Source organism: Juglans microcarpa x Juglans regia, chromosome 3D, assembly GCF_004785595.1.
Source record: "Juglans microcarpa x Juglans regia isolate MS1-56 chromosome 3D, Jm3101_v1.0, whole genome shotgun sequence".
Classification (NCBI taxonomy): Eukaryota; Viridiplantae; Streptophyta; class Magnoliopsida; order Fagales; family Juglandaceae; genus Juglans; species Juglans microcarpa x Juglans regia.
The window spans coordinates 30644768-30658697 of NC_054598.1; the positions used below are offsets into that span (position 1 = coordinate 30644768).

General features: G+C 35.8%; 1 protein-coding gene across 2 annotated transcripts in view; it reads left to right on the top strand.

Moving 5' to 3' along the window:
* LOC121254004 (NAC domain-containing protein 74-like) overlaps positions 1-9466 on the top strand; it is a 57082-nt gene extending 47616 nt beyond the window's left edge. For both annotated transcript variants that reach the window (XM_041153963.1, XM_041153962.1), the window contains 5 exons: positions 698-984; positions 8074-8310; positions 8426-8731; positions 8832-9164; positions 9264-9466. In XM_041153963.1, coding sequence (XP_041009897.1) covers positions 736-984; positions 8074-8310; positions 8426-8731; positions 8832-9062 — 1023 coding nt within the window. In that variant the 5' untranslated portion in view covers positions 698-735 and the 3' untranslated portion in view covers positions 9063-9164; positions 9264-9466. The remainder of the gene's footprint in view (positions 1-697; positions 985-8073; positions 8311-8425; positions 8732-8831; positions 9165-9263) is intronic.
* The last annotated feature ends 4464 nt before the right edge of the window (positions 9467-13930 follow it).

Below are 13930 nucleotides of genomic sequence, written 5' to 3' on the forward strand. Positions count from 1 at the left end.
TTTTTATTTTTTAAAAATTGATTTAAAAGTGTTAATATATATATATATATATATATATATAAAAGCAAAAAAATAAAAAATCTTATAACTTAGAGCAGATGTTGTTTTGGACACCTGATACCAATAAAAAAAAAATTATGGGATAACTGTTGAGAATGATTTAGATTTAGAGATGAATTAAAATGAGTTGAGATAGTTTGTGAATAATAGAATAAAAATTAAATTATTTATTATATTTTATATGAGAATTTGAAAAAATTATTTTGAGTTTTGAAAAAGTTAAATTGTTTATTATATCTTGTGTAGAAATTTGAAAAAATTATAATGATGAGATGAAATGAGTTACGATAAGTTGAGGTAAGTTTTAAATTCATAGGAGATTAATCTTCGTTCTTTAACCTCCTCCTTTGATTGTCTCTTCATCGAATAATACTCATAGAGACGATGAAATGTGAATAAACCTTATTCAGCACTTGTTCACTCATTTGGGCCTCGAATTGGAAACTTGAAGATGTTTCTTCTTTTGAATTTCGTAGTACTATTTGAAACGTAAACTGATCATTAATAAATCCATTGCATTACACTGATTTGCTTGTAAGATAAGATTTCATCACTGTTTTGCAATCATAAATCCATTGAATCTTTGTTTTGCAATCACTGTTTTGCTAACGTGTTTTACTCACTTTGGGCCTTCTAGATTTGTGCTTAGCCTGGTTACATTTATGTGGCATAACGATGTATCCAGAGTGGTGGTTCTTCTTGCCGCTGGATCGGAATGGGAAGGGAATGAAAAGGGCAACCAAATCTGGGTTTTGGAAAGTGACAGGTCAGCCGATGAAATTCATGTCGGACTTAGTATTAATTGGCAAAAAAGACATTTTGGTATTCCATATAGGGCATGGTAAAGAAGGCAAGAAAACAAATTGGGTTATGCATCAATACCTCGTAACCCTGAAGGAATTTGATGGCACGCATCCCGGTCAGGTTGGTTTAAATGATTGTGATATCAAATTGCTGAATATATAAAAACAAATTAACGTGACTGATAATTTTATTTTATAATAAAAGTAATTTTATAACCTGATGTACCATATTAAATCATGTCAATTTATGAGTTTATTTTTATGAAATTATTTTATAGATAAAATATTTCCCTTTTGATATTATTATTGAATTTGGCTCCACTCAGCTCTTCTTTCTTAATTTTTTGTTAACTAGTGGTAGAGAGGAATAATGAAAATTTATTAAATGAAAATATTAATTATAACTAATTTAACATATTTTGAGTCATTATATGATGAATAAAACGTCTGGCAAAGTATTATTATTAGCGCCCAAACAACTCTATACACTATGAAAGAGAGAGTTTTAGGCCTTAGGCATAGATTTTGTTTTCATTGTGCGGACCAAAATACCCCTGACATAGTTCATGTTTGGACTAAAAATGCCCTATTGCCTCTCTCTCTCTCTCTCTCTCTCAATTCGCTACAGATCAAGCTTAGGGCCACATCGCCCATGGCAGTGATCTCTTTCAGTGCAGGGAGTGGCCGCTGGTCAAAACCTTTGCCACTATATTACTTAGAGCATTCCAACTCCATCCCCACTGCAACTCCACTCGTCAGCCACTGCCTCCCCGTTTTGACATTCCATATCAAACTTACCACCCACAAATTTAGACAAAACAGTTACAAATCTACACAAATCTAGACAACCAGAAATCTACACAAAGTCATACACCACAAAAGGCATCAATGGAGTGTGGTAGAAGGTAGAGGTGAGATGGATCGAGAGGAAGGCAGCGGCTAAAGGGAACCATATGTTCAAAAGCAGAAAGATATAGAGTAAAGACTTAAGGGCTAGCATCGTGGGCCAGTCAACATATGTGCGGGGGCTTGGCTTAAGGAACCAAAGCGATGGGCTGAAGACCATAGGCCCAACATCTATCTAGTATTTCTTTTGTAGTTATTTCCGTTATCTGCAATAATAATCATAGGCCCATTACCGAAGGGCAGTTTAGTCTTTTACGTACTAGTATATATCATAACAGACTACTCTATGGGAATGATTTGGAAGATTTGCTCTGTAATTCAGTTACAATTTGGAGGTGCTCTCCCTCGAAGAGAGTTTATCAAATTTACAATATTATTTCCATCCATTTCCTATCTTTGATTCATCTCTATTACAATTTGGCTTCTACAAAGTGGTACCAGAGACCTCGATTTTGCAATAATGGCTGATGGAACACGCCTAAAGGATTTGTAGGAGGGCTTTCAATCCTTGAAGAAATCCATCAAAGTTCACGTCCAAAATATCAAATCCCAATTCACCACCATTAGTGTGGAAATGTTGGCCATGAGAAGACAAATGGAGACCATGATGTAGTAATTCTCAACTGTAGCAGTAGACCTGCATAACGTAAACAAGATAATTTCATTAGGATCCAACCACAGCGAAGGCAACACCAATTCGCATCAACTCACACATCACACGGGTGAGATTCACCCCAGGGCTATCAGGTTGGATTTCCCAATTTTTAAGAGGAATGATCCCTATGGTTGGCTGTACAAGATCAATCAATTTTTTTCGTTTTACAACACACTTCCACAACATCGTTTGAGATTAGTATCTTTCCATGTGGAAGGTAAGGCACTTGTTTGGTTCCAAGACTTGGATGAGTCTGGTGTGTTATCTAGCTAGGAGGAATTTGTTAGAGCCTTGTTAATAAGGTTTGGCCCTAGTAGCTACGATGATCTAATAGAACAGTTAACTAGATTGAGGCAACTAGGCCTGTTGAGGAGTATAAAACTGAATTTGAAGCATTATCAAACAGGTTGAGGGGACTTTTTGATACATTTAAATTGAGTTGCTTCTTGAGTGACCTTAGGGATGACATCCGATTGACTGTTAGGATGTTCAACCCAACCAAATTAATAGGAGCCTATGGGCTGGCTAAGATCCAGAAGGAGAAGGTATCAGTCCATAAGAAACTCAGCCATAAACCTACCTATTCTAAACCAGCCTTTCCCAAATTTAATCGTACCTACCAGACCCAAACACAAAGCAAATTCTCACACACAAACCAACCCAAAGCAGTGGTACCTATCCAGAAAATTTCACAAAACCAAATGAAGGAGCGTAGGGAGAAGGGCCTTCGTTATCATTGTGATTCTAAGTGGAATCCAGGCCACCAATGTTAAAGTCCCAAATTATATTTGATTGAGGAGGTGGAGGAGGACCTCCCTCCTATAAGTCATGATACTGGTCAAGTAGTAAAAAGTGAGGACATGGTAGACATTCCTGGCCTTATGAACTGTCCAGAAATTTCATTGCATGCCATTTTGGGTTCCCTCAATCCAAGGACTATGAGGATAAGGGGAAAGATTGACACTCAAGGTGTGACTATTTTAATAGATTCGGGTAGTACACATAATTGCTTGGATCCAGCAGTGTTAACTCAAGTGACACTCAATATTAATGCGGAGGAGACGGTGCCATGACAGAACCTCCTGTTTTGGCCCTTCCTAATTTCGAGTTCCCATTTGTTATATAATGTGACGCCTTTGGTGCGGCTATTGGAGTAGTTTTGATGCAAAGGGGCATACCATTGGCCTTTTTCAGCCAAGCTCTCAAAGGCAGGGCCTTAGGGCTCTCAACTTACGAGAACGAGTTACTTGCACTGGTTTCTTCAGTGTAGAAATGGCGTCATTATTTACTGGGATAGTCCTTTGTGATCAAAACAGAAAATCAAAGCCTTAATTTTTTGCTGGATCAAAGGATAGGCACGGTCATGCAACAGAAATGGGTTGCAAAACTCATGGGCTACGACTTCATAGTGGAGTATAAAAAAGGGAAAGATGATGTTGTGGCCGATGCCCTCTCTAGACAAGGCTTAGAGGAAGAAGTAACTATCTCCCTCACATCTCTGCCTACATCGACTGGATGGATGAGATAAAGTCCCTCTATACCATGGATGCACAAGGCCAAGCCCTATTCCAAAAGCATCAAGAGGATAAGTTGCCCCCACACTATTTAGTCAGAAATGGGTCCTTATTCTACAAGAATAGATTGTACATTCCTGCCCATGACACCCTTATAACCAAACTCTTGGAACTGGTTCACAGCAGTCCTATGGGAGGACACCTTGGTTTTGACAAAACCATCCACAGGCTAAGGCAAGATTTCTACTGGCCAGGTCAGAAAAATTCTGTTAAACAGTTTGTGAGGAATTGTGAAGTGTGCCAAACGGTGAAGGTAGACAACACTTTACCTAGTGGTCTCCTTCAACCATTACCAATACCTTCTATACCTTGGTCAAATATTTCCATAGATTTCGTGGAGGGTTTACCAAACTCAGGAGGCTTCAATGCCCTTTGGGTTGTGGTAGATAGATTTACAAAATTTGCCCACTTTATCCATATCTCTCACCCCTATTCAGCAAAGGTTATTGCTCAGCTATTTCTAAAACACATCTTCAAACTTCACGACCTACCCCAAACAATTGTTTCAGACCGAGACTCCACCTTTATCAGCAAATTTTGGAGAGAGTTATTTACACTTCAAGAAGTGCAATTGGCTTTCAGCTCTGCTTACCACCCCCAAACGGATGGTCAAACAGAAGCTGTTAACAAATGGGTAGAAAACTATCTCGGGAGTTATGTGGGGGACAAGCCCATACAGTGGTCACAATGGGTTGCACTCGCTGAGTGGTGCTATAACACAAGTGTCCATGCTTCAACAAAAACAACTCCTTTTGAGGCTTTGTACGGCTACAAGCCTCCCAGTTTGGTGAACTAAACTTGGGGCACACCAAAATTACAAGAAGTGGAAGAAACACTACAACAAAGGGATCAAATATGGGCTCAGCTGAAATAGAATTTGCTCAAGGCTCAAGACTGCATGAAAAAATATGTAGATAGGGAACGAAAGGAACAAACTTTTCAGGAAGGGGATTGGGTATACTTGAAATTACAGCCATATAGGCAGCTTTTCGTAAAGACCTGTTGGAGTCTCAAGTTATCACCCCGCTTTTATGGGCCGCATCAAATAGTCCAGTATGTGGCGGAGGTCGCATACCGCCTAAGGTTACTGGATTCAGCATAGATCCATGATGTGTTTCACGTCTCGTAGATCAAACGGAAACTGGGTGAGAATCATTCAACAGTAGCTACTTTACCTCCAATAGATAAAAATGGGATCTTTAAACTCGAGCCAGAAGAGATCCTTACTAAACGCATGAGGCAGATGAACAACTGGCCCTTGGTTGAACTATTGGTGCGTTGGTAGTGACAACAACCTGAAGAAGCTTCGTGGGAGCCCTACAACAAGCTTTGTTCGGAATACGCTCACCTTGTGGGCAAGGTGATTTAATTAAGGGGGGTATTTTTCATACACCACAGAAGGCATCAATGGAGTGTGGTAGAAGGTAGAGGTGAGAGGAATTGAGAGGAAGACAGAGGCTAAAGGGTACCCTAAGTTCAGAAGCAGAAGGAGATAGAGTAAAGGCTTAAAGGCTGGCATTGTGGGCTAGTCAGTATATGTGCGGGGGCCTGGCTTAGGGAACCAAAGCTATGGGCTGAAGACCATAGGCCCAATACCTATCTAGTATTTCTTTTGTAGTTATTTCTGTTATCTGTAATAACAATCACAGGCCCATTACTGAAGGGTAGTTTAGTATTTTACATATAGTATATATCGTAACAGACTACTCTATAGGAATGATCTAGAAGATTTGCTCTGTAATTCATTTACAATTTGGAGGTGCTCTCCCTCAAAGAGAGTTTATCAAATTTACAATACTATTTCTATCAATTTCCCTCTTTGATTTATCTCTATTACAATTTGGCTGTTACACTAGACAACTATAGCCATGGCATTAGGATTTGCACACCAGAGACCCACGGCACTGTCGTGGGCCGTGTTCATCGCCCATGGCAAGAGCACTATGGCTCCTCTTCATTGACCCATGGCAGCACCTGGATCTTGCTCATCATAGACCCTCGGCTGCACCGTGGGTCTACTTTCATCGATCTACAACACTATTGTTGGTCTGCGTTCATCGACCCACGACAGCGCCATGGGTTTGTGCTCATTGTCCATGGCAACAGCACCGTGGGGTCATGTTTATCAACCATGGGCCATGACGACAATGCCATGGGTTCATTGCCTTCTGTTGCCAATATTTTGATAAAAATATTACCTCTATATAATGAAAAATAGAAAAAAATTATTTTCAATAACAATATTTTTCATTTTATTTAGTTATGTTTTATTATTTTTATATGCATATTATTTTTATTGGTAATAAAAAAATATTAAAATTTTAAACTGTAATATATTTTTTTGTAGTTGTTAGAAACTATTGATGCATGAGAATAATAATATTTATTTTTCCTATTGTTTTGCAAAATGTAATGAAATTAACTGAATAATAGTATTCTTATATTTTTTTTCTTAGGTAAGAATTTTTATTATTTCTAAAGGAAAAGAACATAATTAAAAAAAAAATCATAGAATGCCATAACAAATTAAATGTTTCTGTAGAAATTAATATCCATATAACATAAATTTTATAGTTTTCAGTTATTTTTAATTTTTTTTAATAAAAATAATCATATTTACTTTAAATCAATAATATATATTATTTTTCATTTTTTTCAAAAAAACTATTATGATAATAATTCTATATTATGAAAAAGAACAAGAATTGCTAGAAATACCTAAAAATAAGAATAATAATATTTATTATTTTTCTTGGAAGAAAATTATTAGAAAACCCAAAAAATAGTTAATAAAAACGAGACAAAATAAAAAAGAAAAGATAAACTCAAAGAATGCACATCTAAAGTTATTTGATGAGCTTCCTTTTCCTTAATTGATTTTTATTTTTCTTCACTTTTTCCATATATCTTATGATTTCCACATACCTGGATGGGCCGGAGAGTTACTTTCAATTGTCTAAAATCATCTTTCACAATACAAATAGATATTCCAAAAGACTCCATAAACATAAATTCATCTATTTCCACCAAATAAACATATATATATATATATATATATCCCTCTACAAGGTCATCAAAATAATATTCTGACAAACAAATTGACAACTCCTTATAATAAGAGTAGCACCGTTTGCTATAAATATGTTATATTTGATTTTTTTTTGCATGACTTTCAACATATTTTGTGAAAAAATAATTGTCAAGTGAGTGCATATTGTGTGAGAGCAAAAAACTCTAGAGAGTGTGAGTTGAGATTGAGTGATTGCAATCTCCTCTGGTTAATGAGATTGAGTGATTGTAATCTCCTCTGATTAATATAGATTTTTTTTTGTTTAAGGATAATTCAATTTATTTTTATTAGTTTTAATTGTTATTTTTTTCCTAACACTTTTTATAATATGTTTTTATACTATTTTTATATCGTTTAAGAGATGGATTACTTGGGATACTGATGCTACGTGTCAACTTTTGGTTACTGATGTGTGGCATCTCTCATCATGTGGCATATATTTCATTTAAAAACTAATGAATGGACCCAAACACTAAAGTGAGAGTTTTTTTAACCTAGGTAGGTAATGTGTGAAATTTGGAGACAAGGTTCTTGTTACTGTGAAATCACAAGCTATCCCAAAAGTTTAAGCTTATGAGAAGATGTAGATTTAATTATTTGTCTTATATTCTTAACATTCTCTCTCACGTGTGAATCAGACTCTCCCTTAATGAGTAGGCCCAACTCGTGGAATATTTAATTAAATGAAGTAGATTGTAGAGTCAGGATGCAAATTCAGGACTTCTGCTCTGATACCATTTGAAATTATCATTTGTTTTACAAATTTAAGTTGATGAGAAGAAGTAGATTTAATTATTTATATTATATTCTTAACATTTACAAAAGTACGAAAACTTGAAGAATTGATTTTGCAATTAACTAGAAACAAATCCTGTATTTCATTGTTGTCATGTCCTTAGACTTTCCAAATCCCATCTTTACATATTGTTACCTTGCAGTTTTGTATTAACTCAAGTCTGTAAGTTTTGATCAGCTTAATTCATTTTGTTGATGAACTTTATGCAGAGCCCTTTTGCACTCTGTCGTTTATCTTATAAAGATGAAGAAAGTGTCGGCTTGAACTTCAATATTGCTGGACTTGCTGTTCCATATGAACTTCCGGCATTAGAAGTGCAAGCTACAAAAACGCCAGAGAATTTTGGCAAAACAATATCTACCACTATAACACCTGTAGATTGTGATGGCAAAAGTTTTAGCGCTCATACTGCAGAGAATCAAGTCGGAGAACTTATAGCTATTGAGGTGAGAAAGGAATTGAGTTTCAGCTTAAAACAACTGTTCATTTTTTTCTGAAAAAGTTATAGGTGTTTTCAATTACTAAGGTACTGATCTTATTCATTTATGTTTCTTCCGTCAGGATGATATTCAGCAAGACAAAACATCAGGAATGATCTATGAGCTGCAGCAAAAACCAGTTGATTGTGAGATTTTGGCCCGGTCACATTTACTACATAATAACTCTGCAGTTTCATCTACAGATAAATCTTCTCTTGAAGAATTAGAGTCTAGACAAGCTCTGGCTTTGGTATCTCCCTCATCAGAAGAACAGTCTGACAATTACCTAGGAAAATGTCATCCTGAAGAAACTTTTGATGGAACAAATTTTAACACTACAACACTTAGTAATTGTAACCAAAATGGTTATAATGCTTCAGCTAGTGAGGTAAATCATTGAATTCTTACTTAAAAGAAAATATTATATCGAGGGTAGCTAAGCACCTGCCCCAATCCTTTTATATTCCTAACATCAGGCTGATTTACAGTTTCAGGAGGGCTTTGGTTTTTCTGATCTACTAAAGCCACTAGATTGCAACTTGTTCTCGTTACTCACCTCGGATATGCATATTGGCATGTCTTACTCTGTCAGCAATGACTACAATCATTGTGGGATAGATTCTCTGCATGGGGTTTTGATGAAGGATGATGGATCATTTAGTGGGTCAGATACAAAAATGGCCAATGAACCGGTAAGTGGAGCTCTCAAGTACTTTTGATTAAGAAAATATCATTTTGAAGAAATTTTTGATGGAACAACATTTAACACTACAACACTTAGTAATTGTAACCAAAATGGTTATAATGCTACAGCTAGTGAGGTAAATCATTGAATTCCTGCATAAAAGAAAATATTATATCGATGGAAGTTAATCACCTGCCCCAATCCTTTATGTTCCTAACATCAGGCTGATTTACAGTTCCAGGAGGGCTTTGGTTTTTCTGATCTACTAAAACCACTAGATTGCAACTTGTTCTCGCCACTCACCTCGGATATGCATATTGGCATGTCTTACTCCGTCAGCAATGACTACAATCATTGTGGGACGGATTCTCTGTATGGGGTCTTGATGAAGGACAATGGATCATGTAGTGGGTCAGATGCAAAAATGGCCAATGAACCGGTAAGTGGAGCTCTCAAGTACTTTTGATTAAGAATATATCATATTGAAATAACTTTTGATGGAACAACATTTAATACTACAACACTTAATAATTGTAACCAAAATAGTTATAATGCTACAGCTAGTGAGGTAAATCATTGAATTCCTGCTTAAAAGCAAATATTATATTGATGGCAGTTAAGCACCTGCCCCAATCCTTTATGTTTCTCACATCAGGCTGATTTGCAATTCCAGGAGGGCTTCAGTTTGTCTGATCTACAAAAGCCACTAGATTGCTACTTTTCCTCGCCACTCACCTCGGATATGCATATTGGCATGTCTTACTCCGTCAACAATGACTACAATCATTGTGGGACGTATTCTCAGTACGGCACGAATGAGCTTCCCAAATTTGGTTACAACTTTTTGGATTTGACATCTACTTATCTTAGTGAGAACTTTCCTAATACGTTTGACTGTCAAAATAATCTCCCTTCAGACTCGATGAAGGACAATGGATCATGTAGTGGTCTAGATGCAAACTTGGCCAACGCACTCGTAAGTGGCGACTCTCATGTACTTTTTTTATTGATAGTAGTTGAGCCTAGAAATTTTGTTGGATCGTATCAATTTGCAGCTCGAATGGTGTGACTTTTTATAATCTTCTACAAGTACATTTAACTGAAAGAGTTTTATTTGCCTTGTATTTTCAGATTTATTGGTCTTTTGAAACCTAACCGTGCATTGTTCTTGACAGTTGGAGTCAACATTTCAAGGTTCTGGAGAGACCAGCAAAAGAAAAGCTTCATCGGAGTTGCTAAATCTGGAATCCCACATGGTACCAATGGGAGGGTCTGCAAATCAGATCGTTGGATCTGATTTTATTTCGAAGAATTATTGACATTCTTCGCAGGATGAGTCTTAACTAAAGGCTCAATCCTAAAATCCCAAAATCTTAGTACTTATGCAAGACAATTATTTCCCAACTAGTATCCCAAACCTCCAACATATTTTATTTTGCTCAGTTTCTAATTCCCTTCCATTTCCAACTCCAGTATCCAAACACCATATCAACTATTTTATGAAGCCACTGCCAATTCTAGGTTTTAACATTGAACCAGAATTCCATGTGAAACCTCCTTGGAAGTTGTTCAAAAAGGTTTTCTCCTGGACATGCATTTCCCTCCAACCAATTTCTAGAAACTTGCCTGTCTTTTTGAATCTCACCCAAGGCATGATACTCAAAACAGACAAGATTCCCAATTCTAACATTCCACCAAAACCTCCCATGAGCCTAGACTTACAGTCTAAAACCCTTTTCAATTGCCTGAACTTTTCCTAAGCCGCAAATAACTCAAGCACAAACCTCAATAGCCAAAACCCATTTTATCATGCTGTACAGTATGAGACTCGAAAAAATACACAAGCCACACAGTCCATAACCCAAAAGGCCTAGAAAAACCAAATCTACCCAGCTATAAGTTATGGAGAAACCTATAAGTTATGGAGTTTCTCCATAACTTATAGCTAAAACCAAAAAATGATACCACGCATGAAACTTTAGCCAGAATGGCCCTCAAGTTTCATGGATGATGCCATGCTGAACGATTATCAGAACCGGTTGATAATCATAAGTATGATACCCCATATGAGATCATATGGATGTTAACAGATAATTATCAGAATTGACTTATAATCATAAGTATGATGCCCCATATAAAATCATATGGGATGTTACCAGATAATTATCAGAACCGACTGGAATAGAGGTTCTGATAATCATATGGTTGTTACCAAATCAATGAGACACGATGTCTTTTGATCTCGGAAAGATAGTGTCGTTTGCATGTTTGCTCTGTGGTTTTTATTGTTTACCGACTTTCAAGAACTGTTCAAGACTTCATGAAGTATTCCCACAGTTATATTTGTGATGGGGAGGAAATGCATCACCACATAAGTGACTGTGGAATTAGTAACCATGGAAGATTGACAAAGACTTGTACGTTTATGTAAGCTTCTTTGTGATTCCTATAAATAATGTTTGCTTGTACTTTGACAATGGATACTTTGTAAATAATGTTGTGTTGTATTAAAGGGTTTGGTATAAGATTGAAATGCTATAGGTTGCCTTCCTACAGGAGTCTATAAGTACTTAGAAGGATACCATTTCCTTCGAGAGTTCTGAAACTTGTACGCAGTATGAAGATTAGTTAGTATGCACAATGACAGAAGTTTTTGAATTGATTTATTTAGTGGTGAATTATTTTGGTACTTATAATGATAGTTCTCGTTATTGTGTTTTTTCTGTTTCTACGTATACAGTCAACCTTTGCATCAGTTTTTGAACTGATTTATTTAGTAGTGAATTATTTTGGTCCTTATGAGTATACATTTGCTTTTGTAGTATTTGAAGACCATTAGGTATGAACCCTTAACCCTTTCATTGTTCAAACTTTTGACTGCTAGAAATTACAAAATTACATTCAAATCGATATCAGAGTCCAACTACATTGGATCATATTGCCAGAATCCATGTTACATGTGTGTGTGAGAAAGAGGTTGATTTGAATAAGTGGATCTCATGCTTTAAGTTTCAATTTACCAAGTTGCACAATCTGTCGTGAATAATGCACCAGAAACAGAAAGATTGCAAGCACTACTACTAACACAGAGTGGACATCTACTTCACATGCATGTTTTCTTCCGTGCAATGTACCTATTCTGCACCACAGAGATCTGAAATCCCTTTTCCCAAACTTCCAAAATAAAGAGAATTTAAGACCACAAAAAGAGCAATAATTAATCAACAAAGCACTCCCTTTACCTTTCTTTATGTTCATCTATTATGCCATGGACCCCTTTATATGTACAATTTTTAGGTTTGGGGGGTCATAGCCCATGTTAAAAACTGTTATAATTCATATGTACAATTTTTTTTAAAAAAAAAAGAAGAAAAAAACAAGAAATTCCTATATACCATGTATTTTCTAGGAATTGGCATGCCGCATGGCCATCAAAATCAAGTTAATCACTGATCTAGCTTTCAAACTTTAAAGGGACAACATTATTGCCAGAGACTCTATTGCTTTCAATTGTTTGTCAAAATGAAAGAACATCATCTTGATTTTTATCACAAAGAACAAACCTAACTTTAATTCAAGATAAACATGATTTTTGTCCATGAATTTGTGGATATCATGTGGTACGGTGTTATGGAAATTGTAAGAGAGACTTTTATTCCCTTAGCCTGTCAAGCAATTACATCTCTTTTTTGGACGGTGTAGCTCTGTCCTTCAATAATTTATCCTTTCCATTATAAATTTGTATGTTTTAGAAGATTTAAGACAGTTTGGATAGTAAAAGTGTTTCATCTCATCTCATCTCATCATTACAACCTTTTCAAATTTCTGTATAAAATATAATAAACAATTCAACTTTCTCAAATCTCAAAATAATAATAATATTAAAAAAATAATATTCTAACAATATTTTATTTAACTTTCAATTTTCATCTAAAACTATCTCATCCAATCTCACTATCCAAATGGCCTTTAAAATTCGCAATTATTCTTGACTTATTGGTCATCGGCCTTACATAAAGAGCACTCCAAAAGTGTTTGTCCCACAAAAAAATTACGGAAATCGGATCACAAACAAATAATCAAGACACATGAAAATTCCAACTGCACGATCTTGACCATTATGATGGTCACTGTATTGTTTATCATTTGTTCCATCTTTGTATGATTTTGTACATATAAATGAGTTATTTTTCCTAATTTGAGACAAATATACAATATTTAAAGGACTGTATGATGAATCCTTTAGCTGCAATTCAGTATGAAGAGCACGTCATCCATATCGCTTATATGACATGACAAGATTTGATTTGCATGCATGTTAACAATTTGAAACTCTCATACATATGTGCTTTCTGAAACATGAAAGCTAAATTAATGAGTGGTTGAGTATGATTGCACTTTGCCCAAAAACAAATGGTTTTAAAGTATGATTGCTTTAATCATCTAGATTGAACAATCATCTAGATTCTCCTAACCGACGGTCGCATTGCCAACACCTAGCATAAGATGAGAATCTTCTAATCAGCCTATCTTTCAAAGTTGAAGTGATTCCAACAAACATAACCTAAATTAGCATCTTTACTAGTGGAGAAAGCTAGGAGAAGATGGATTAGAATTAAGGAGGTCAACCTCTTAAGCTTTCTTCCTTTTTTATTTTGGCTGGACTTTGTGACACTTTTGCATCAGAAAGAAGATATGTTGGTTGGTGAAATTTGTTTGGCTTGAAAATTTTCAATGGTTGAGATCTTTAGCCCAAATCTTTCAAGATGGAGGTTCAGTTAATGTCTTATGCTGAGTCATCTCCATCTGTTGTCTGGCCAGTTAGAAAGTAAGGGCTCTTCGATCTTTCGATTTTAGTCACAAAAAGATTTCACAAAAGTGCGTATAGAGAAAGAATAAAAG